This window comes from Leopardus geoffroyi, chromosome B3 (assembly GCF_018350155.1).
Source record: "Leopardus geoffroyi isolate Oge1 chromosome B3, O.geoffroyi_Oge1_pat1.0, whole genome shotgun sequence".
Lineage (NCBI taxonomy): Eukaryota > Metazoa > Chordata > Mammalia > Carnivora > Felidae > Leopardus > Leopardus geoffroyi.
In genome coordinates, this window is record NC_059337.1 from 109910292 (window position 1) to 109936514 (window position 26223).

The window sequence follows — 26223 nt, forward strand, 5'->3', positions numbered from 1 at the left end:
CTCTGGTGAAAGACAGTCATGCTTCTTTTGTAGGATAACTCTCTCCCGTCCTTTTTGACTACTTTTGTTAACTTGAACTCCTTAAACTGTCAATGTTTGCTCCCACATTTCCAATTCTTTATACTACTATTCCTTGATTTAGCGACTCTATACACATTACTAGTAATAATGATTTAGCTTAACTTTGCCTGACCTATGTATGCTTCCCATCCTCCTAACATAGTTATATCACCATTTTAATTGCATCTGTAATCAGGGATTACATTAATAAGACTATGTGAATATTCTCTGCAGCCTAGTAACATACAGTGGCATCATGTATATTATAGTATATGCACTAAGAGAGGAGTATCGTGTCTGAAGCATCCTTCCAAATAATGCATAACTTCAACCTCATCATGAGAAAATATCAGAAAACCCAAATCGAGGGACATCCTAAAAAAATAACTGACTGGTACTGTTCAAAAGTGTCAGTCATGAAAGATAAGGAAAGACCTGGGACTCTCTTGATAAAAATACGCAACAAAATAGGAACAGAGGGAAATGACCTCAATATAATAAAAACCGTTTATAAAAAACCCACAGCAATTTTCTTAATTGCTTAATTTTCTTAATGATTACATTTCTTAATTTTCTTAATGATTACTGATGTTGAGCATCTTTTCATGTGCTTATTGGCCATACATGTATCTTCTTTGGAGAAATTCAAGTCTTTTGCCCATTTTTAAATTGGGTTGTCTGTTTTGTTATTGAGTTTTAGAAGCTCTCTGTCTTTTCTGGGTATCAACTGTTTATCAGATATACAATGTGTAAACATTTTTTCCCTTTCTGTGGGTTTTCTACTCTGGGGATAGTGTCTTTGGATGCACAAATATTTTTGAATTTTCATTAAGTCCAATTTGTCTATTTTTTCTTTTGTTACCTGTGTCTTTGATATCATCTCCAATAAATCATTGCCAAATCCAATGTCATGAAGATTTTGTCCTAGTTTCCTTCTAAGAGTTGTTTTGTTTTAGGTCTTACATTTGGAATCTTGATCCATTTTGAGTTAATTTTTTAATATGGTATTAGGCAATGGCACAACTTCATTCTTTGGCATGTGGGTATTCAGTTTTCCCAGCACTACTTGTCGAAAAGAATGTCCTTTCTCCATCTAATAGTCTTGGCATCCTTGGCAAAATCATTTGACCGTATATGTGAGGGTTTATTTCTGGGCTCTCTATTCTGTGCTACTGGTCTATATATTTGTCCTTATGCCAATACTATATGTAGCTTTGTAGTAAGTTTTAAGATCAGAAAGTGTGAGTCCTCCAGCTTTGTTCTTTTTCAAGATTGGTCTATTCGGGATTCCTTGAGATTCCACATGAATTTTTTGAAGAATTTTTCTGTTTCTAAAAAAAAATTTCATTGGGATTTTGATAGTAGTAGCATTGAATCTATAGATCACTTTGGGTAGTATTGACATTTTAACAAATTCAAGTCTTCCAACCCATGAGCACGGTATATGTTTCCATTTATTTATGTCTTCTTTAATTTCTTTCAGCAATGTTTTATGTTTTCATTGTACAAATCTTTCACCTCCTCAGTTAATTCATAAGGACTTTATTCTTGTTGATGTTATTCAGTATGTGGAATTGTTTTATAATTTCCCTTTCAGATTGTTCATTGTGTATAGAAATGCATCTGATTTTTGTGTGTTGACTTTGTATTCTGCTTTGTATTAATTTATTTAGTAGTTCTAAAAAAATTTTTATGGAGTCTTTAGAGTTTTCTGCACATAAGATTGTATTATGTGCAAACAGATAATTTTACTTTTTTCTTTTCAATTTGGATACAGTTTCTTTCTTTTTCTTGCCTAATTGCTCTGGCTAGAACTTCCAGTACTGTGTTGAATACAAGTGGTGAAAGTAGGCATGCTTGCCTTGTTCCTGACCTTAGAGGAACAACTTTCAGTCTTTCACCATTGAGTATCATCTTTGCTGTGGTTCTTTCATATGCGGTTTTATTATGTTGAGGTTGTTCCCTGCTATTACTATTTTGTTGAGTATTTTTATTAAGAAGAATGTTAAATTTTGTCAAATGAGTTTTCTGCATGAATTAAGACGATCATGTGTTTTTTTTTCCCTTAATTTTGTTGATCTGGCATATTGATTGATATTCCCATGTTTAATCACCTTTGTATTCCAGCAATAAATCCCACATGGTCATGGTGTATAATCCTTTTAAAACACTGCTGAATTCTGTTTGCTAGTATTTTTTTTAAGGATTTGTACATCAATGCCTATGAGGGATATTGATCTATAGTTTTCTCTTTTTGTAGTTATCTTTTCCTGGCTTTGATATCAGGATTATGCTGGCCATAAAATGAGTTGGAAAATCCTCCTTCCTCTTCAGTTTTTTGGAAGTAATTAAGAAGAATTAGTATTAATTCTAGAATTAATTAATAATTATTTAATTCTAGAATTAATACTAATGCTTCTTTAAATGTTTGTTTGAAGTTCCCAGTGAAACCATTAGGACCAGAACTTTTCTTTGTTGGGAGATTTTTGATGACTGGTAGATCTCCTTAATAGTTATAGGTCTATTCAGGTTTTCTATTTTTTGTAATTTAGTGTTGGTAAATTTTGTGTTTCTATAAATTTGTCTAGGTTATCTAAATTTTTTGCCGTAAAATTATTCATAAGGGTAAACTTTTCCCTTCAGTTCTGTCAGTTTTTTGCTTCATATCTTTTTGTGGTCTATCATTGGACGCATATATGTTTATAATTGTTACATCTTATTGTTGTATTGAACCTTTCATTAATATAAAATGTCTTTCTTGGGGCGCCTGGGTGGCGCAGTCGGTTAAGCGTCCGACTTCAGCCAGGTCGCGATCTCGCGGTCCGTGAGTTCGAGCCCCGTGTCAGGCTCTGGGCTGATGGCTCAGAGCCTGGAGCCTGTTTCCGATTCTGTGTCTCCCTCTCTCTCTGCCCCTCCCCCGTTCATGCTCTGTCTCTCTCTGTCCCAAAAATAAATAAACGTTGAAAAAAAAATTAAAAAAAAAAAAAATGTCTTTCTTTGACTCTTGTAAAGTTTTTTTTAATTTAAACCCTATTTTGATATTATAGCCATCCCTGCTCTCTTTTGGTTACTATTTGCATGCAATGTCTTTTTTCCATCCTTTTACTTTCAACCTGTTTGTGTCTTTGTTTCTCAAGTGAGTCTCTTATAGATGGCATATAGTTGGGTCATATGTTTTTATCCATTCTGCCAATCTCTGCCTTTTGACAGGGAGAATTTAATCCATTTATATTTAAAGTAATTACTGATAAGGAGGCACTTACTTCTGTCATTGTGCTATTTATTTCTCTATGCCCTATAGCATTCTTATCCCTCATTTCCTGCATTATCTTCTTTTGGGTTCAGTTGATTTTTTATACTGAACTGTTTATATTCTTTCTCATTTCCTTTTGTGTATATACTATAGCTATTTTCTTTGTGGTTATCATGGGGATTACATTTAACATCTTTAAGTTATAACACTCTAATTTGAAATTATACCAGCTTAACTTCAACAATATAAAAATACTGCTCTCTTATAGCTCTGTTCCCACCCTTTTCAGTTGTTGATGACACACAATTTTAGCTACATACATTGTGTACCCCAAACGTAAACCAATAATTTCACCCTGCAAGATGCCCTTGAGCATTTTTTTGCAGGGCAGGTATAATGGTCACAAACCCCCTCAGCTTTTGTTTATCCAGGAATGTCTTAATTTCTCTCTCCCTTTGGAAGGACAGTTTTCCTGGATACAGAATTCTTTGTTGATGGTTTTTTCTTTTAACATTTGAATATGTTGGCTCACTGTCTTCTGCCCTTCAAAGTTTCCAATGAGAAATCTGCTGATAATTGTGTTAAGGTCTTTTGTATGTGATGGCTTGCTTCTCTCTTGCTGCTTTCAATATTTTCTTTCAAGATTCTATTGCTTTTTATGGTTTGATTATAATGTGTCTCAGTCTAGATCCCTTTGAATTCATCTTACTTGGAGTCCATTGAAGTTCTTAGATATTTATAGTCACATCTCTCATTAAATTTGGGAAGTTTTCAGCTATTATTTCCTCAAATATTCTCTGCCCTTTTCTCTTCTCTTCTGGAACTCCCATGATGCATATGTTGGTCTACTTAGTGGTGACCCACACAGTTGCCTTAGGTTCTAGTCACTTTTCTTCAATCATTTTTCTTTCTGTTCCTTGGCCTTAATAATTGCTATTGTCCTATCCTCGAGTACGCTCATTCTTTCTTCTGCCTCCTCAAAAATACTTTTGCATCTCTCTAGTGAATTTTTCATTTCAGTTATTTTAACTCTCAGCTCCACAATGTCTTTTTGGTTGTTCTTTTTTTAGTTTTCTATGTCTTTATTGATTATTTCCATTTTGCTCGTTCATTTTTCTGAATTTCTCCACATCTTTCTTTTTCTTTGAGCACCTTGAAGACAGTTGTTTTAAAGTCTTTTTTTTTTTTTTTTTTTTTGAGAGAGAGAGAGAGAGGAAAGGAGGGGCAGAGAGAGGGAGAGAGACAATCCTAAGCAGGCTCTGTGTTGCTAGCGCAGAGCCCGATACAGGACTCAGTCTCATGAACAAACAAGATCATGATTTGAGCCAAAATCCAGAGTTGATCTCTTAACCAACTAAGCCACCCAGGCATCCCTAAACTCTTTACCTGGTATACTTGCCATTAGGTCTTTTTTGGGAGGTTTTTTGATATATTTTTTTCCTTTAAGCGGGCCATATTTTCATTTCTTTGTATGCTTTGGGAATTTTTTTGTTGGACATAGACATTTGTATCTAATGATGTGGTAACACTGGAAATCAGATTCTCCTCCTTCTCCAGGGTTAACTATATTTTATTAGTTTTTGTTTGCTGTTGTTGTCATTTTAATTATTGTAGGCTGTTTCTATGCTGAGGATCAGCCTGGCTTGAAACTTAATGTCTTCTCACGTCTTTTCTGAGCCTTTTCTTGGGCGTTTGTGGTCACTTTCTTATTTTCCCATATATGCCATTGGTTTTTGTTGTTATTGTTAGGTTTTTTTTTTTTTTTTAAGTTTATTTATTCATTTTTGAGAGAGAGAGGGACAGACAGACGAAAGAATGGAGGATGGGGCAGAAAGAGAGCGAGGGAAAAAGAGAATCCCAAACAGGCTCCGCACTGTTAGCACAGAGCCCAATGCAGGGCTTGAACTCATGAATCACGAGAACATGACCTGAGCTGAAATCAAGCCTGAAGGCTAAGACATTTAAAAATAATGACATACGGTGCCTGGGTGGCTCAGTCAGTCAGGTGTTTGACTCTTGATTTCAGCTCAGGACATGATCTCATGGTTCGTGAGATGGAGCCCCTCATGGGGCTCTGCACTAACAGTGTGGAGCCTGCTGGGGGTTCTCTCTCTCCCTTCCCTCTCTGCCCCTCCCTGCTTGCATACTCTCTCTCTCTCAAAATAAATGAAAATAAAAATAAAAATGAACAAAAAAAAGTCTGAGCTTTTAATGGTTGGCTCCTGAAAGGGAGAAAAATGAAACATAAAAGAGCAATAAAAAGGGATCCAGCCCTTCAAATCCTCTGGAAGTCACTTCAGCTGGGGGTAGAGTGGGGGGGGGGGGAGGATGGGGAGGGGGCGGGGACAATGGAGGTGTACAAAAACGATGGCTGCCTGCCTCTTTGCATCTTCATGATCAGAAGCAGCAATTGGCAATCAGAATACAGATCTCCAACATTTGGAGGACAGATCCCCCTTTTCCCACCCTAGTCCTCCCACACTCTGTGCACACTACTCCAGGAATGTGCACAGCTGCCTGTCACGTGGCTGGGAGTGGGGGATGAGTAATTACTACTGTACTAAAAGCTGAAATTGACCAGAACTAACTGTAATTTTCCCTCCACAACCTCCTCTGGGATTAAGAAGCCTTCAATGGGCTCCAGAGTTCCAAAATAGTTACCTCATATTTTGCCAATGCAATTGTTGTCTAGGTGGGTGGGATGGGGGTTGGGGGGAACAGATTCCTGATGCTTCCTACTCTGCCCTCCTTCCAGAGTCCTAGTGTCTTGTACACTACTATCTGACCCCCATATTCCACTTTAGATATATCTGCAAGAAAACTAACAGCACATCCACAAAAAAAACTTGTACAAGAATGTTCATAGCACCTTCATTCACAGAAGCCAAAAATTGTAAACAGCCCATGCGCCCATGTGTCCATTAACAGGAGACTAGATAAACAAACTGTGCTATATTTACATAATAGAATGCTACTCTATAATATAAAGGAATAAACAGCTGACACATGCATCAATGTGGATGAATCTCAAAAATACAATGTGTAAAAGAAGCCTCACATAAAAGAATACGCACTTCATGATTCCACTTTTACAACATTCTAAATAGGCAAAACTAATCTACGGTGAGAAAAAGGCACAATAGTTCTCTCATATCAGGGAGCTTTCGGAATTAACTGGAAGGCACATAAGGGACTTTCTGGGATGATGGTAATGTTCTCTATCTTGGTAAGAATTTGGATTTTACAGGTGTATGGGTTTGTCATAACTCATTTCACTGTATGTAAATTATACCCCAAAAGAATACAACTATAAACAAATATTAAATTCTGTTTGATATACAAGCTGAAGTATTTAGGAGGAAAGTTTACTTATGTCTGTAATTTACCTTGAAATGTATTTTTAAAATAAAATGGATCAATGGACGGATAAAGGATAAATGGATACAAAAGCAGTAAATGCAAACATGGTAAAATGCTAAGGGCGGATATATGGTGTTCACTGTAAGACTCTTTTGCTTTCATTGAATGGTTAAAGTTTTTCATAATAAAAGCTGGGGAATGGGGAACAAAGGCAGAACAATGTGTGTGATCCCATCAGCATACATTTTTACGATTTTTAAGAGTATAATTATGCTGAGACATACATTAAAAGTTTTCTTGAAGACTACAAAAAAAAAAAAAAACCTTTAAAACAAAATATGGTAAATCCACAACATGGAGTATCATTTCATAATAAAAAGAAATAAGGCAGTGATATAACATGCTACATGGATGAAACTTGCAAACATTATGTCAGGTTAAAGAAGCCAGTCACAGAAGAGCACATGTTGTATGATCCCATCTGTATGAAAAATCCAGAAAAGGCAAATCTATGGAGACAATAGGTAGTGGTTGCCTCAGGCTGGGGGGAGAGCGACTATGTAGAAATGAAGAGTGAGTCTGCTCATGACTTTGAGGGCTTTTGTCTTCAGTTGATAAAAGTTTTATGAAATTAGTGGTGGTGGTTGCATAGCTGTGAATATCCTAAAAACACGGACTCACTTGCTTGAAATGGGTGAATTTTATGGTATGTGAACTGTATCTCACTCAAGTTGGGTTTTCCCAAAACAAAGAACAAAAAAAAAAGAATTTGAATAGTGACTACATTAAGGCAGAGGCTAAGGATTTAGGCCTGGAAAGACTTTAGATAATGTTTGAATTATTTTCATGGGAATATAATATTTTCCCAAACAGTAATTTTAAGAGAAAACAATTGACAGTGCAACAAAAAAATCAAAAGTGGGATGCGGGGCCCTTTAAGGGGGTATGAGCCAAGACTGGAAGGGAGGTCTTCCTAGGGTGTTGGGCAGAAGCCTTGGCTGGGCGGGGCGGGGTGGGGGGAACAGGTGCTAAAACAGCTAAGTTTGCCAGTATAAAAGAAGTTTGCAGGGGCGCCTGGGTGGCGCAGTCGGTTAAGCGTCCGACTTCAGCCAGGTCACGATCTCGCGGTCCGTGAGTTCGAGCCCCGCGTCGGGCTCTGGGCTGATGGCTCAGAGCCTGGAGCCTGTTTCCGATTCTGTGTCTCCCTCTCTCTCTGCCCCTCCCCCGTTCATGCTCTGTCTCTCTCTGTCCCAAAAATAAATAAATGTTGAAAAAAAAAATTAAAAAAAAAAAAAAAAGAAGTTTGCAGCTGGTAATCTTATTTTCTACTGACATTAAAGGGGGTGGGGTTGGGATGAAGAACATGAAGAGTGTGGTACGGAAATTTGGGGTAGTTCCCTTCCTGGGTGGCTCAGTGGGTTAAGTGTCTGACTTCGGCTCAGGTCATGATCTCATGGTACATGAGTTCGAGTCCCATGTCGAGTCAGTCCACGTGCTGACAGCTCAGAGCCTGGATCCTGCTTCAGATTCTGTGTCTCCCGCTCTTTCTGCCCCAAACCCCACCCATACTCTGTCTCTCTCTCTCTCTTAAAAAACAAACATTAAAAAAATTTTAAATTAAAAAAAAAAAAAAGAAGTTTGGGGTAGCTCCTAGAACGGACAGGATGGTGAGTGGAAATGCAAGGATAAAGGAAATATGGTTCTTTCTTGCAAGGGAGTAAATGTCAATCTTTTAAGTTATGGGGCATAAAATGTTGTGTTTGTACTCAGAATAAGTCATCCTACTGGACAGCAATCACTGTTTAGAGCAATTTGGGAGTCAGAATCTTCCTTCAATCGTTGGTAGTCGTGTGACCTCAGAAAGACTACTTCTCTAAGCCTTAGCTATCTTATCCTTATCCACAAAATGGGGACTTCTATGCCAGGATTGTTGTGAAAACCGAACGATAAATATAAAATTCTTCGCATAATACAAGACATATAGCATTTGATAAATGATAGCTATTGTAGTTATTCATTCATAGTTACGTCACTACTGCAAATAACACAAGCATTTATTGCAGGTAATAATCCCAGGTTACCATGTGCCCAGCTTTGTGCTAATTGCTTTATACATATTATCTAATGTAATAAATACAACAATACTATAAAGTAAGTACCATTTTGCCTGCACTTTACAAATGAAACTGAGGCTTAGATCAAGAAACTTTCCAAAGTCACACAGCTGAAAGTAGAAGCCAAACGATTCCAAGGTCTCTGATTTCCAAGTCCACAGCTGTCATGTGGGGTGCTCCAGCCAGAGACCTCTTACCTGAGAGATTTGGCAAGGATGAAGGGGGCTGTGGCTGACATCCATCCTGGTTCTGAGGCCTTAGATCATCTAGTGGCAGCAAAGTTTGACTCAAACTATATGATCAGTTCAGACTATGGTTTCAAAACAGGTGAACTAAATTAGAAAATGAAGAAACAGAAAATATGAACATCAGGGTATGGGCGAGACCATGAACAGAGCCAATCAAAAAACGCTGGTCCAATCAATCTATAAATGCACATCTTGTAGCAGACTTTTAGGTTTGAGGAGCAGCTATGCAACTTGTTTTTTTAATCTGCCTTTTTAAGGAATTATATCATGAACATGTATCATTGAAAAAAAAAATTGAATTCCCCTAGCTATCCCATAGTTTAGTCCCTGTTAAAAACAAATCTAATGTGAACTTGATCTAATAGAAACAACAGGACACACTATTTTCTTTTTTAAACATTTATCTATTTTTTTGAGAGACAGAGACAGAGCATGAGCTGGGTAGGGGACAGAAAGAGAGGGGGAGTCATAGATTCCGAAGCAGGCTCCAGGCTCCGAGCTGTCAGCACAGAGCCCGACGCGGGGCTCGAACCCATGAACCACGAGATCATGACCTGAGCCGAAGTCGGATGCTTAACCGACTGAGCCACCCAGGCACCCCTAACAGGACACACTATTATATAAAGATCTGGGAAACAGGAATTGGACTGTACATTACTTTGCCTCCATTATTATAAATATTTATTTACAGGCAGGAGGCAATATTATACAAAGAATTAGATATTTCACTGAAATCAACTTAGATTTCTTTGAACGCTAAAATTCTTTGTTACCAGTTTCTTTTCCTTGTAACTTACCAACAGGGTGATCTTCAGATGTTACAAATGGTTATGTTTTGAAATATAAAATTGCTGAATTTACAAGGATTTTTCCCTCCCCAAATCTGAACATGAAACATTAACTAACTCCACATAGTTCCAAATCTGATTTCATTAGCCAAGAGAGCAGATCACATCGAAATCAAATGCTTTACAAAGTATACCATGGTTGATTAAAGAGGACACCCCTCGTCACATCACAGTGAGGTCTATGTCCCCTGCACTTGATTCTGAGCAGACCCCGTGACTCCTTGACCAATAAAATACGTCAGAAGTGATGCCATGACAGTCTTTGGGCACAGGCCTCAAAGAATTGGCAATTTACATTTCCTGTCTCTTAGAATAATTGTTTTTAGAACCCAGTTGCCACCCTATAAGAAAGCCCAAGAAGGCCCATGTCTTGAAGAACTGAGGCCTCTGGCTGACCCCAAAGCCAACAACCAGCATCAACTTGCCAGCCATGTGAGTCCCAGCCACGTTAGAAGTGAATTCTCCTGCCCCACTTGATAAACCCAAGTCGACACTTGAGGGGCAGAGACAAGATGTCCTTGCCAAGCTCACCCAAACTGTAGACTTGTGAATGAAACAATGAACTGCTGGACCATGCCACTCAGTTTTGGAGTAGTTTGCCCATAAAGCAAAAGATGCTGCACCACTGCCCAACATTGCATCCCCCTAATCATCTCAAGATGAAAGCCTGAACATACCAACCCCACTGCCTCATAACTAAGTGGATCAAATCTGTTATCTGTATGGTTGAAATGGCCACGGAGGACAGAAACAAACACACACACACACCGCCAGGCACCTGAAAACTCTTCGCTGCTTTATTAGGATGCACCCACAGTACAGAGCCTCTCACATGGCTGTGAAAGGGGAAGGTTACATTTCTCTTTGGGAGCACCTTCATTTTTGTTTCTGTTACCACTTTGAAGAAAGTAAATCATTTTCAAAGAAAGACATCTTAAATTCCAAGTGTTTCAGACTCAGCTTGCATTTTGTTGTGTTTGAAAAGGAAGTAGCATATTTTAGCCAGAGCTGGAAGATTGTTTTGTGGCATTTGAACTTTGATGTGGATCAGAAGTCTTCACTGTCTGGTTAAACCAGTCTATAATTTTCATATGCAACTTTTCATATCAAAAATGTTTCATTTTTACCTCTGCCGACAAACAGATGCTGTTTTAAACACACACACACACACACACACACACACACACACGCACGCACACACAATTAAATTGAAAACCAATACGAACCACGGCATTTCTAACAGGGAACATAAACTTTTGCTGCCCTCTCCTGCTAAAACAATAGAATACTACAATACCAAAAGATTGATGAGGCTAAAGCGAAATTTTCAAACGAAAACCAATGGATATGTCATTCTCACGAGACCTCAATCAAAAATCAGACAACAACCAGAAAATGTATTGGTAATATTTATATTTGAAAGTTCCCCATTGATACATGAGGTCTGGATTACAACTTATTTACAATAAGTGATTTCAAAAAAAAAAAAAAAGTAAAGAAAGAGAAGGAAGGGAGGGAACGGAGAAGGTAGAAGGGAAGGAAGGCAGGAAGGAGGCAGGGCGGGGCGGGGGGAAGGGTGGGAAGGAGGAAGGGAAGAAAAGGAAACCTATATTCATAGACATCATAAACTGGGATGTTTATTTCCAAGAGAGAGATTACTGCTGCTATCGTGCACAGGAAGCAGCACAAATTAACATTCCACTAGATCAAAATTTGCTCAACTTTCTCTCAAGATGCACAATCCTTTTAGATTTTCAAAATTAAATACTGAGAAGTATAAAACACATTGCCAATATGCCTACTACAAAAATCCTTTGTGGGTCACTCCTTAACTTCACTCAGAGAAGCAGCTGAGCCAGAATATAAAAATAAAAATATTGATGTGCAAATAAAACACCACTGATCATGTCTGGTGCCACCTTTTTGCTACAGGTGACACAACTTTGTGATAACATTGGTATAGCATCAAAAGAGAGAATCTCTTCATTTCCTGGGCCAGCTCAGTGCACCTAATTAAAGGCAAAGGACAAATCAGAAGGGGGAAAAAAAAAAACACAGAAAAACTCTGAAGACTTAAAAATGCCAGTAACATCCATACATCTTCCCTTTCCCACCCCCCGATCCCCACAAAAAAATAAAAAAGCTTTTAAAGCTCTAAATATACTTTTTTTTTTTTCTTTCCATAGTGTGATTGAGCCTAGGGCTATACATTTCTGTATAGCAGGTGCAATTACAAGCAATTCCTGGCTCTTTCCTGGACTGTCCCACGCATAGAAGGAGGTACAAAATAAATTAAACCCTTCCATTTAGGCAAGCAAGCCCAAGATGAAGGAGCATAACCCTGCTTGTGAGTATCCAGCGGCATCGAGGGTATTAGTTATTTCTTACTTTTTTTATTTTTTATTTTATTTTATTTCTTATAAAAAACAGTCAGATGTCAGGGAGAGCAAAATATAATAAAATTTAAAGGAACAAAAACGCAACACGGGAGGGAAACAACTGGGGACCACTTGCACAACGAGAAAAGGAATGCATGCTTGATTCAAAGTATGAGATGGGTCAGTTCACTCACATGGTTGTTCTAGGCCCACAGCCTAAGACCTCGGCATCATTCTAAAACCACAGGGTTTGGTTTGATTTCGTTTTTTGTGTTTTTTTTTTTTTTCTTCCAAAGACACTCTTTATCCTATCCCTGAAACCAATATGGTAGGGATGAGGCTGGAGTGATCGTCACTCACTAACTACAATATTTGCTATTTAAAAAATATATTTATATATAGTTCTGGAAATTATGAAGCCAACAAAATAGAACACAAAGATGCATTTGTCACAATTAAGTCAGGCTGCAACAACAGCAGAAATGTGGGAAAGGACAGAGAGAGGGGGCTGCTGTGAATGCAGCAAGTACGGCCTTAACTATGTCACAGAGTGCAACAGTCAGGTCACCTCGGTTACTCTGCGCCACCGGACACAACATGACAGATGTCACATTGTCACTTTCGGCTTAAAAAAGGAAAGACAGCGTTTCTTCTCAGAAGTTGCCCTATACATTTTAGACATAAATTTATAATTGCTTCTGTACATATGTCTAAAATTCGGCTTTGTTCTTCTCAGTTTGGAATGGTCAACGTCCAGATTTAACATCAAGGGTATCTGTGCAGTCCTCACCTTTGCTCGGAGGCAGGGAGAGGTGCACGACAGGATCCTCGTTTTTCTCATCGCAAATGACTGCGCTTCGTTGTAATGGGCAGAGAGTTCATGAACCAGGGATTTTAAACGTCCTCTATCTAAAAAGATGAATTAATGGCAAACGAGTTTATACTGTCAAAAACAAATGTAATGCAGACTCAAAACTAACGGGGCTCAAATCAAAAGAGCTAAAGGAGATGATTTGTTACAAATTTATTTTTTATCTTTAGTGTTTGAACTTGCACCTTTGCTCCAGCACTTTTAAAGTAAGTTGTTTCATTTCAGCAGCCTCTGCCAGCTTTACATTGAATCCCCATTAATGTTCTTTAAAAAAAAAAAAAAAAAAAATCTTCATTCAATTAAACCATGTTGTGTTGGGTGTTGCATATGACTCTTTTACTGCTGTTTCTTTTTCAGAATTAACATAGCCAAGTTTTGTTTTTGTTTTACAAAGTTACTGAGATGACAATATCCATAATTAGCAGACTTTTTTTACGCACAAACTGTGACCTGATAATCCTGAAACACTTAATAGGGGAGAAAGGTCAGCGGCTTTTATTTTCCTTTTTTCTTGGAAACGATAAAACTGCATATTCTACTTTATATTTAAGTGGAAGGAAGAAAATATACAAGTCCATATTGATATTATATTTCTATTAAGAGCAACAACATTTCATATGTTCATGTTTGCTACTATCACAATTCAATACATGAACACAGAATCAGCCCTATGCCACGAATACTGCTGGAGGTGAAGGTTTAGGATTATCAACTCACTGCTGCCACGTCCATAACAAGCAAAAGCATCCTGAAAATAAATTCCAAAACACGTATCTTTCAGTACATAATAATGCAACCGCATCAGGTTAAGTACATACCGGACACAAATTTCATCAGCATCTTATCTCCCCAAGATGTAATAAGATTCCTCTTTTAAATACAAAGCAGAGAGCCAATAAGGTATAGGTCTATAATACAGCCCTAAATTTTGTTTTTGTTTTTTTCTTAAACAATTTGGTCACAATGCACCTTTGATATAAAAGCATTTTTAAACTTTATTATTAATACTCAGGACATTAGGGATTTCCAGATTTTTTTTTTTCAGTAGCATTTGTAGAACCACTTTTGGTAACAAATACAGTAGTTAGGAATACGCATCCAATTCAGAATGCATAATAATGTTTATCCTGAATCCTTTCTGGCTAAAAACAGGGCTGGCGCTATGATGAGATATAGAACGAGAATCTACAAAAAACACTGTAATATGTTTGTTTTTTCCCAGAGGCTACATCCTCTTTTGCTGGAATACTTTATAAATACATATTAAAAAGTAAGGCAACAACTCCAAACAGTCCAAGCTGTTTGCTCAACTCTCTTCCCAATTAGATTCACAATCCTGGTGATCAATCTCATGGTTGTACTGTTTAGTGTTTGTCTTTCTTATTACAAAATGGTCCAAAAGGATGTTTTCTGACATTTCTCAAACATCTCTGGTATGTGTGTTCAATGATGGATGCAACTAATACTGGTCAGGTACTGAAGCCTATGATGTCCCAGTACCTGTTTTCAAAGGATTCAAGACATTGATTTGGATCCACCATAAACTGGATGCATGAACCCAAAATTCCCTTCCCTACTATGTTTATCACCTCTTCTCTTTTACTCCTAATTTTAAAACTAAAGGAGTACCAGGACTACCTGGTTACTGGAAAGATGTTCACTCCAGTAAACAAAACTTTTACCAGGGACCTTCACAATTCATGGCCCCCTTCCACATGGACATTCAACTCATGAAGATGTGCAAAAGGAAAAGATGTTAAATTACAGTCAAGTTATCCAGAGGAGGATGTTACACAAACTGATAAGGAAATGACAGTTTTTTTTTCTTCCATTACTATAAATACATTTAACAGCTTAGCAGAAAGACAAGCTAAATTTAAGATTGTTCACATTTGAAAATTGTTTCATACTCTCTGCTAAGGATAAATAAGGAACTCCTGATAATAGAATTTTAACATAGCAATTTCATCAACAGATCTCTGAAGACTGTTTTTTGTTTTTTTTTGTGTGTGTGTGTGTGTTTTTTTTTTTAAAGAGGGTTAGAACAATGATTATGTTTGCAAAGTTCTGAGAAGTCCATCTACTGTCCAAACTTTGGACTGAAGTCCTTTTTTTTTTTTTTTTTTTTCCTTTACTTAGAGACAGGTATATACAGTGCTGTTGTAATAATGAAACAAATGTGAAATCTACTGCAAAGGTGCACAATACAGAAAACTGTTCCTCCCATCTTCTACTACATAAATGTGTGACTCCACAGGTTAGTGATGCTGCTGTCGTTATTTCTGTTAAGTTGGAATTATGCCATCACGTCTAAGACCTCTCTTTAATTCCAGATCCTCCAGTTTTTTCCACAATTCTTCACGTTCCTTTTCTTTCTTTTTCTCACTGGGGAGAAAACAGAATACAAGATAAACAACTAGGAAAGTCTGAAAAGATTACCTAACCGTAACTGCCCCTACTCTTCCCCCATGTATATTTTAGAAGTAGTCTTTGAAAAGTTTGGTATTAAGCTTGTGGGTATTTCTTCATTTCGGTTTTTCTCTTGCTTTTTTTTTTTTTCTTCATACTTACATACACAGAAACGTTGTATTAATGTACTGAGCAAGAGATGACAAGACTATTTTAAGATTTCAAATTAATATTCATTTTTACTTAGCCTAACAATGAAAGTTAACTTCAAAATGACCAAGAAACAAAAATAGAGGTCACTTCTATGTATCCATTATCTTAAAGATCCAAAGACGCATTAAGCGATTTTTATTGGGGATCTAGTTAAAATCTAATTTTCTCTTTGCCTCCAAAGAGTTTCTCAAAAGGGATGCTAGGGATGATACTGATGCAGAGAAAGTAGTAGGTCAAGAAAATATACTTTCCCTTTATTATTATCTATTTTCCGTACACCATGTGTAGTAAATCCTTTAGCAGAATCTTGTTCTTGCAAGTATTAATCAACCACAAAATCCATGTTATTAACTTATTCTATACCTATATATACAACCAAATAAAATGTTCTTTCTTTTGTGACTTGAGTTGTAACGATCTGGAAGGAACTTCGTTGCCAGTATCATGAATCAAATTTTTAATGTTCCAAGCCTTCAAATTTGGCTCAATACCAATTTGACTGGTAAATTTGATAAATTTTACTAAAAAACTGGACGTCCAAAATAGGGTCAACAAATTTTTTTTTGCCAAGGACCTTTTATATCACCGTATTTTGATAAAAGAAAGGATGTTAATTTTAACATCAACCAGATAGAAAATACAAAATCAAGGAATATAGGACTATACCGTAAATTAAGTACATTCCCATTTATTAAAAATAATCCACTGCTATCCCTAGCTTTCTCATACTGTGATGAACCAGTAAACAGCAGACTCAGGTAAGAGTTGTGAATCTGATCCTTCCTGAAAATGGGGGCCCTGCCATCTCAGCCATGGGGATATGGTCCCTGTGCCACCTTAGCTAGCCAGGCCTTAACCTCAGTTACAGTACAGTATGCACTCAGGGAAATCCACACAGGTTAAGTAAAAGCTGTATATAATTCCAATGCCTCATATTTTTTAATGTCATCCCCAAGTTTTAAAAAAGTATTTGATATCTACGGCCATACAAATTAACCCCAATCTCTAGAAGTACTTAGTTTTATATTCTCATTCCACTAGTCTTGAGGAAATATTTGATTCTGTAGTATAATAATTAATATTATCATTTCATAATTAATATTTTGATAATTTAGGCCTTTATACTATGACTAGTGTCAGCTGTTTCAAATACAATCTGCACAATATGAATTCCAGTAGGCATAACAATTTTTCCAACAGGTCTCTATCCGGTAATTTTGACTCTAAGAATTATATCTTCAGGGCAATAGAGACTAAATTAGATGATCCTCCAATCATGAATTCCAAATTCTTAACTGCAAGTAAGCTGTTTGGTAAATTAATCATTTTTGGTTTTTCAGTAAGGTTTAGGAATAATATTAGGTCTAAATAAATGTTACCATAGAACACTGATGGCCTTTTCATTTGGAGGGGGAAAAAGGTGTTAAGCAAGGGTTTAGGAACTTTTTAATTTTTAAAATTATTTATTTATTTTGAGAGAGTGTGTGTGAGCAGAAGAGGGGCAGAGAGAGAGAGAGAGAGACAGACAGAGACAGAGAGAGACAGAGAGAGAGAAAGAATTCCTATTAGGCTCCTCAGGTTTGGTGCACAGAGCCCGACGCAGGGCTGGAACCCACAAAACCATGGGCCACCCAGGGGTCCCAGGAACTTTCTTTGACTAAAACACAGGTTAAACATATGTTAGGTTCACATTGTCCTAATTTGGAACTTTAAATTAAGTGCTGACATCATTAAAACACCCATCATCTTGTTCCTGAAGCATTTCACTCACATCTGTGATCAAGAGTTTTATGGCTGAGGCGCCTGGGTGGCTCAGTCGGTTAAGCATCCCACTTTGGCTTAGGTCACAATCTCAGGGTTCATGGGTTTGAGCCCCGGGTCAGGCTCTGTGCTGACAGCTCAGAGCCTGGAACTTGCTTTGGATTCTGTGTCTCCCTCTCTCTCTGCCCCTCCCCTGCTCACACTTTCTCTTGGTCTCTCAAAAATAAATAAATAAACGTTAAAAAAAATAAAAGTTTTATGGCATTCAATACAATTTGTCCTGTGGAGCTTTCTTCCAGATGAGTTTTATGCTGACTTATTATACATCTTTTATACTGACAACTTTACCTTCAAATATTCTAAATATTTCTGATGTAGTTTACTGTCATTCCATTCTTTCCTACTTTTTTCTCTCTCTGTAGGTGGGAATTTTAAAGCTTAACCATACTGTCATGCTAGGATTACTGTCAAATTCTCTTCCAATTTCAATTTCACATCGCACTAATGTTAGCATATGCATATAACAATGCTAGTTATTACTTCCACTCACCATTTCCAGATGTGTAATACTTAAAAAATTTATCTAAACTGAAACACTTAAACTTGGTGCCATCCAGAAGTAAACTCTTCCATTTAGCTCTTCTCTAATAGTACCAAATAAATCTCTTTCTTCCCTTTCCCTGGTCTCACATCCAGGGAGCAGCCAATGTTTCCATCTATTCAGTACAATCTTCCATTGCTCGTTTAACAAAACATTACCCTTACTTTAAAAAAGTCCTTCTTTCATTAAAAAAAGTCCGGGGGCGCCTGGTTAAGCGACCAACTTCGGCTCAGGTCATGATCTTGCCGTTTCCGAGTTCGAGCCTTGCATCGGGCTCTCTGCTGACAGCTCAGAGCCTGGAGCCGGTTTCAGATTCTGTGCCTCCCTCTCTCTCTCTCTGCCCCTTCCCCACTCGTGCTCTGTCTTTCTCTCTCAAAAACAAATAAAGGTTAAAAAAATTTTTTTTTTTTTTTTTTTTAAAGTCCGCTCATGGTGGTAAGTCACTCTAATACACCAGATCTTCAGAATCAACTTCACCAAGTCTATTCCTGGGCCCCTTGGTCAATAGGTATCTTTTTCAAGGATTTGGTCTATTTAGTTTAAATGATAAGCTACCAAAATTCAATACATATGAATTAATTTAATTCAATTTGAGTATTTTAGAAATAAGGTCTTTATTTCTCTTAATGGGATTCTACAGATTTTTCTTTCATCCTTATTGAAAGAGGATATTACGGGTTTTCAGTTGCTATAAAAGAAAAGGACATTATGTAAAACACACTCTTTAATGGTACGCCACAGTATGAGAACGTGCCCTTTATTTCCTCTACTTAAATAACACTTTTAAATAAAGACTTTAAGGGTTTGAGCCAAGGAGGGTTATAAACATAATAATTTACAACAACTGTAAACAGTTAAAATGAAAGTTCCTTAAATTACAAATACGGCACAACATATCCCATAAGTGATATTTATCCCAATATTGTATAAAATACCCCAGCCTCTTCTGCCTACAGGTAAACCACTTGCCATATTCCATAATTAAATTTGCTTTTCAATATAACCACATTCTGGTAATTTTTTTAAAAAAATCACTATGATAGTCCTCTGCCCCGCCACCAAACCTTTCCCCTCATTGCTCTTTTTATCAGTAAAATGTAAGTAACACATGCAAAATCAGGCAAAGCAAAGAAGCAAGGGAACCACACATAGCTCTGTTCAGGAGGTTCAGCAAGGTCTTGGGTCTGAATGCTCGTACACACCCCTGGGATCTTCTAAAGTCCATAGTATACAAAGTCCATACTATACAAAGCTGACATTTGCTTCTGGATCAAAGCGAAACCAGAAGCCCAACTACTAACAAGCTCTCTAGACCTTCCTCAAGTTCTCCAAGTATATCGATGTCAAGGTCTGAATATTTGCATCCCATCCTGCCCAAAATTCTTAGGTTGAGATCCTCACCTTCAAAGGTGATGGGTTCAGTAGCTAGCCTCTGGGGAGAAGATTAGGTCATGAAGGTGGGGCCCTCATGAAAGGTATTAGTGACCTTGTAAAAAAGATCCCACAGAGATTCTCTGTCCCTTCTATCATGTGAAGACACAGTGAGAAGGTGCTGGCCATGAATCAGAAATGAGGGCCCTTATCTACCATGCTGGCACCATAATCTTGGCTTCCTGCCTCCAGAACTCAGAGAAATACATTTCTATTGTTTATAAGCTACCCATAAAACACCCGTATGTGGTATTTTGTTAGAGCAAACCAAACGGACCAAGACAAACTCTTTTAGGAAGTCGGACATGTTGAACAAGAAATAATGAAGTTGAAAAATCACATATAAATGAAATCAAGAAGGGCTTTACTAAGCCATAAGCATTTATGTGAAGAATTCAACTGGTTTTTGCTCCCTTTTGGTCACAAACATTTCAAAATTTGTATAATACCAGACTCTTCACCTCCATGTTCTTTTCACTGTCCTTTACGTCCTAATGAATTTGTTGTGTTCTAGAGCAGAAAGTAAGTTCTGGGCCAAAGAGCTAAACAAAAATGGTGCCTCACCCCTCTTGCTAGAGCGAAGTATACAAGATCTGCCCAATTCTAGCTCAAATAAGTCCAGAATGGGAGTGAACCTGGATGGCAAACTACCTAATGGATTCCTTAAATGGGCCCGAAATACCAGTTACATGCCAGGCCCTTAACTCTGAGGTAGAAGAGACACATGACTGAAGGGAAGGAGGAAAGCAGCCTTTCTCAAACTGACCCTTTGCTCCCTAGTGGCACACCAATAAAGACACAGCAAATGAGCATGCAAAAGTGAACACAGAAAGAACTAAAAGTGTGTTGCTTATGATTTCGGGTGCAATCGGGCAACTGCGGCAAAGAGCAAGGAGAGAACTCAACAGTTTTGTGCACAGCTGACAAAAAAGCTTTAAAAAGTTACCGCTGACGATCTGACTTGTATGTGGCTGTCAGCTCATCAAACATCGTGCTGTTCATCTCCATAAATGCCTTCAACACATTATACACTAGCGCCACGATAGCCCTGGGAAGCACAGAGACAAGAGAACACGTTGGTTAGTCTTACATAATGGGAGCTGCATGGAAAGAGGGAGAGCGGAACCTGTGCCTGAATGAGCTCCTTGTACTGCAAAATCTCCATCCCTTTTCAGTTGCCACAACTAGAAACGACCTACAGTTCATTTCCACACCAAGAGAGTTCCATTCTTCACTGTTTCGGGCAAGATATCTTTCGGAGGGGTTGGCAGGATTAGAGAAAGAAAAATCTAATTCTGCCCTTCTAATTATTGGTACCCAGAATAGATTTGTCTGTGGGCATTTGTTAACTTCATTTAATACAAAGGCAAGAATAAAAATAAAGCAACTTCACCCTAAAAAGGAGCACCTGTGGTAGGACTAACCTTAGAGACCAGAATTTGCACAGAATTTTATTTTTAAAGTGATAATATACATAATTCATCAAAATCAAAAGCTGTTCTCATGGAAACAAATATGTATGTTATTCATATTCAAGACAGGATACCGAACCCCTGTAAGTTGGGCAGTTTAATGAGTTGAGTTTCTAGTTGTGATCTGGTTCAGTCCATTCACTCCTGCTAAGTTCCCTCACCAACCCAACGCATGTGTCGCTGAGGTGACGGGCAAGCTGGTGATGGCTGCCGTTAGCTGTGGAACATAGCTAAATGGCCAAAATGGCGGCACATAGATTCATCAAGTGGAAGAATAAGCTCTTGACGTCTTCAGGACTATGCCCATGACGGGCTCGATATCTTCAGACTAGAGTCTAAACAGCACTGCCCTTTGCAAGAACGCCCATTACTTCTGTTTTGCAACAAATCTGCTACCAACACCACTGAAGAAGGCACTGGTAAAAGTCAGGCCATAGGTCAAAAAAACCGTGGGTTTGATGCTTCCAAAACATAAATGTACCTGCTGTGTCGTTCTGCCCTGTGCCTATTAAAAGGAAAACTTAAGCTCCCTTCTGTTGAGGGAAACGACCTTCTCACATACAATGGATAGTGATGGAGAAGAGCCAAATACAGTGCACTGAGCAGCTACAGACACTTGCCAAAACCACTCTCTACGTCCCCAAGAGACTACCTGCATAATGAGATTTACCAGTTCTTTATTTTTATGAGTTTTAATAACAAAATTTGGCAAATTTGAAAAGTAAGAAATGTGATATTTTACAGTTGTATGCAAAACTTCTAAACGCATACTAGGAATATACTTAATTACATCTTACTAATATCTAATACCACACTAAATTTTCTTTCTAGTCCAGAGACACATGTAAAGCCATTCAAATAAAGAATGCTTTAACCTTCATAGGACTAGATGTTAAACATATCCTTCAGTGATTTTAAACTTGTCTTCCTAGAGAATATGTGTAATGACAGACTTGGGTTTTTAAGAAATGGATCATGCTAAAATGCAAATCAATTCAAAGCACTTTCCTCCTTAGGACTCCTTAGTATTTCCTTATCATCCACTGGTGAAGGTTCATGTGCGGGGGGGAGGTGAACTCTCCCTTTTCACCCCATCTAGCCACCTCCCCAAAAGACCTGGTAATTTAGCCCTCCCAAACTTACAGGTTTCAGAACCTGACAGGTACTTTTTATGTGTTTGTGCCTTTTAATGTGATGATGAGACTCACTACGAAAGGGCTTCCCCGTCCCATGCACCTGCCACATTGCTTTAAGAATCCTTTTGAGCATTACCCCCTCGTCAATGTCAGCAACCCTCTCCTCTCACCTCAGACCACCCCCCAAAAAGCTCTGCTGCATTCACAGACAAGTCAGGAGCCCCTCATGGAAGCAGAGATTTTAATGTAACTGCACTTAAAAAACACTGTTTCATAAAATATGTTTACTTGTGGGTCTCCCCAACCAGTTAGTGAATTTCTAAAAGACAGGAGTTTTCACATATCTGTCTTCACCAACAGGCACAGCATCTGGCACATGGCAAGACTTTATTAAGCAAAAGAGAAAGAGGGAGAGAGGGAAGGGCGAGGAGGGAGAATAGGAAGAAGAGGGGAGAAACTGAAAACCTACGGATTCCAATGTTCTTTTGAAATCCTATAAAGACTGGAAAACATGATGGGAAGGATGACATTCGAGTTTTCTTCTATCAAACTCATGATGTATTCATTATTCCAATAATACAGTGCCCTTTCTGCCACCTTTAAAAAGGAAAAGAAAAAGAAAATATTAAGAGAGCAAAAAAGACAGATAAAACAAAATTAAAATCTCTCCAAACAAAAATATTTTAAGACTATTTTTATATCATTCAATCAAATGTGAAATTAAGTATTAATCACACTTTACATTGTTGTGGATTTCAAATCTTTTAGAGAGTTCCCAAAAGGTTCATCAATTAGGGGAAGGAAAAAAGTTTCCCTACCTATTATTTCTCTGTATTCTCCTTCAATACTGCCCATTTCATCTGAGCTCACATCTTCCCTCCCAACACTCCAAACACCTTTCCTCTCTAATGCACACTGCCTTCCTCAAGTCTTCAACTCTCTTCTGGCTCCCTTCTTTCATCCTACACACTTCAGACCAACCCCAGGGCCCGGCACGTGGCTGACATTCGGCCACCAGCTGCTGAGAAACACCCAGCTACCCATCCCCACAGGCCAGTCACATTTGCTCAGCTCGTCCCCTGGCCCAGCCACTATGCCAACACTGCACACAGGACGTCCCATCCTTGCCACCGTCTGAGGAGTAAGGTCGTGTGCTCCTTGCAGAGATGGAGACACTGAGTCTCAGAGAGGCTAACAACCTGGCAAGCTCACATTGCCAGTAAATGGTGAGCACTGGGACTCCAGGCTCGTGACCACACTCTTTCCACAGTTTACTTCTGGTCCCTTCCTTTGAACTGCATCAGCCAGGAGAAAGTCACTCAGTTCCTGGACTTAGGGACACTGGCTGTGCAGACACCTGTATGTCAGGTCCCTTTTCTCTGACCACCATGCTAGCCAATGGACTCTATGAATTCAAAGGAAGGCAAAAAAAATAACCTAAACAATCTCAAAAGGAACCTAAAATAAGAATAACCAAACCCCAAATCTCAAAAAGGCTAAAATCTTGACAAGGGTGCTTTTTAGAGTCGGAGAAAAAGAAAAAAAGAGTGGCTTCTTTCATTCAGAGGGATTAAAAAATTACATTCTAATTTAATGATTTAAATTTACATTAAATTTAAATTTAATAATTTAATGAAATGGTACAAGATGTACCCACCAATAGACTCTGAGAAATTAAGCCTTTCCATTTACATTATTCAACTTGCTTCAAAAAAAAATCCCGGGCCTCATGAGGCACTAGACCCTGAGAGTACAAAGAAGACAGTCATTATTGAATGTTTAGTACATGCCAGGCACCGTGCTACGTGTTTCACACACACACGACCTTATTGAATCCTCATGACCTCACGATGGCACAAGCGCCATCATCTCCATTTTGCAAATGAGGAAAATAGAGCCCAGAGTATATAAGCCATTACCTCAAATCCGCATGGCTAGCAAGTGGCAGGTTCCAAAGTCCCTGCTCTTAACTTCTTTACTCTGTTATCCCCTTGGAGCTCATATGCCAGCAGGGGAAGGGGGGATCTACGGGCCTATCCTATGTAACCCGTGACAGATGCTGTACCGATAAAGAAGAAACAAAGAGCCCGAGGAAAGAGTGGAATGAACAATCTGGATGACCTGAGGGAGAGGAGGAGTCGCAGCAATGTAACACAGGCGGTAGCATCTAAATGGGGCTCTGAAGGATGAAGCAAAGAAGGATAAGGCATTCCAGGCAGAGGGAACCACAGGAAAGGACGGCAGAAGTGCTAACATGGACGATGGGTCTAGAAACCGTGAAGCATAAGGCGTGGCTGAGGCAGGCAGAGCCAAGGACAAGAGGAGGAACGGGGTTGAGGCTGCTCTGAAACTTACAACCAAAGGGAAGAACTTTTAAAGAGCCCACCAGAGGATGCTGGTACAGAAGGAGAAACCTAGGATTTTCCTACATCCAATTACAAGTCTAATGTTTACCTGCTACTTAATGCTAACAAGTATTTTAATGGATGTATGTGTTACTAATGCAAAATCACTTACAGAAAGTCAGTATCCAGCAAAGCCCCTTAAAGAGGAAAGGCAATGCTTATGCAAAGCAAAAATTAGCATGTCTAACACTAGGACAGAACCACTAGTTTCCTGGGACCCACGGTCCTCCTTGCACATGGAGTGGTCTCTAGTGGGAGCCGTCTGACCTCCAAGCCACACAGTGGGCAAGTAGTGAAAGGCACGTGACTACACACAGTGGCGCTTGAAAAATGTTCGCTGGATACACCAAGGAACACTTAGGAAATGAATAAATAAGAACCTCTTTGGGGCACCTGGGTGTCTCGGTTGGTTAAACATCCGGCTCTTGGTTTCAGCTCAGGCCATGATCTCATGGTTTGTGAGATCGAGCCCTGAGTCAGACTCTGCGCTGACAGCACGGAGCCCGCTTGGAATTCTGTCTCTCTCTCCCTCTCTCTGCCCCTCCCCAGCTCGTGTGCAAGTGCGCACTCTATCTCAAAATAAATAAACATTTTAAAAATAAAAAAAATAAAAAAAAAAGAAAGAAAAAGAAGAACCTCTTTACTGTCCTTCTTTCTTTAGTTCAAAGTCTTACTTCTGTCAAATAATTTTGAATTATTTTTTCTTTCTGCTATGGACTACACTGCCTCCCCCGCCCCGGCCAAATTCATATGTTGAAGCTCTAACCCTCAGTGTGGGTGTATTTGGAGACAGGACTTTTAGGAGGTACTTAAGGTTAAAAGAAGTCATAAGGGCAGGGTCCTAATCCAATAGGCTTGGTGGTCTTAAGAGGAGGAAGAGAGAGATCTTCTCTCTCCTCACACACACACCAAAGAAAGGCCATGTGAGGACACAGCAAGAAGGCAGCCAGCCATCTGCAGGCCAGAAAGGGAGCCCTCACCAGAAGCAGGCCAGGCCGACACTCTGATCTCAGACTTCCAGCCTCCACAACTGTGAGAAATACATTTCTGTGGTTTAAGCCACATGGTCTGTGGTGTTTTGTTATAGAAGCCTCCTGTGATCTGAATGCCTGTGTCCCCACAAAACTCATATGTTGAGATCCTAACCCCCAAAGACGATGGTATGAGTACAGGGGGCCTTTGAAAGGTACTTAATGTTGTAAGAATGGAGTCCTCATGAATGGGGTTAGTGCTTATACAATAGCACTGATAAGTAAGGATACAAGAAATCTGCAACTCCGAAGAGAGGCCTCACTCAACTGCGCGGGTACCCTGATCTCACACTTCTGGCCTCCAGAAACATAGAAATAAATTTCTCCTGTTCATTAGCCACCCAGTCTGTGGTACTTTGTTACAGAAGCCTGAATGGACATAGCAGTAGCTGACTAGACACTGTCTCCTTTCTAAAGCTTCTGAGCATCATTTAAGGCTCCCTGGTGATCTTAAAAGACATTTGGGGGGGGGGGGGGAGGCGGGGGGAGAAAAAAGAAAAAAGGAGAGAGACAGAGAGTGTCAGTTGGTTCTGGTCCTTGCTTTCCACAATGTCAAACGTCCTGATGAAAACTGAAAAGTAAGTTAGACAATCCAGAAGCCTGAGCACTCAGGCCATGCGTGATATGCAAAC

General features: G+C 38.8%; 1 protein-coding gene across 4 annotated transcripts in view; it reads right to left on the minus strand.

Moving 5' to 3' along the window:
- Positions 1-10658: 10658 nt before the first annotated feature.
- Positions 10659-26223, minus strand: part of PPP2R5E (protein phosphatase 2 regulatory subunit B'epsilon) — a 148495-nt gene continuing 132930 nt past the window's right edge. For 2 of the 4 annotated variants that reach the window (XM_045451196.1, XM_045451197.1), the window contains exons 12-14: positions 22625-22752; positions 20509-20595; positions 10659-15517 (exon numbers count right to left, since the gene is read on the minus strand). In XM_045451196.1, the coding sequence (XP_045307152.1) occupies positions 15418-15517; positions 20509-20595; positions 22625-22752 (315 nt within the window). In that variant the 3' untranslated portion in view covers positions 10659-15417. Of the gene's footprint in view, positions 15518-20493; positions 20596-22624; positions 22753-26223 lie in introns of all 4 variants that reach the window. The other 2 variants (XM_045451194.1, XM_045451195.1) reach the window with 1 other exon arrangement.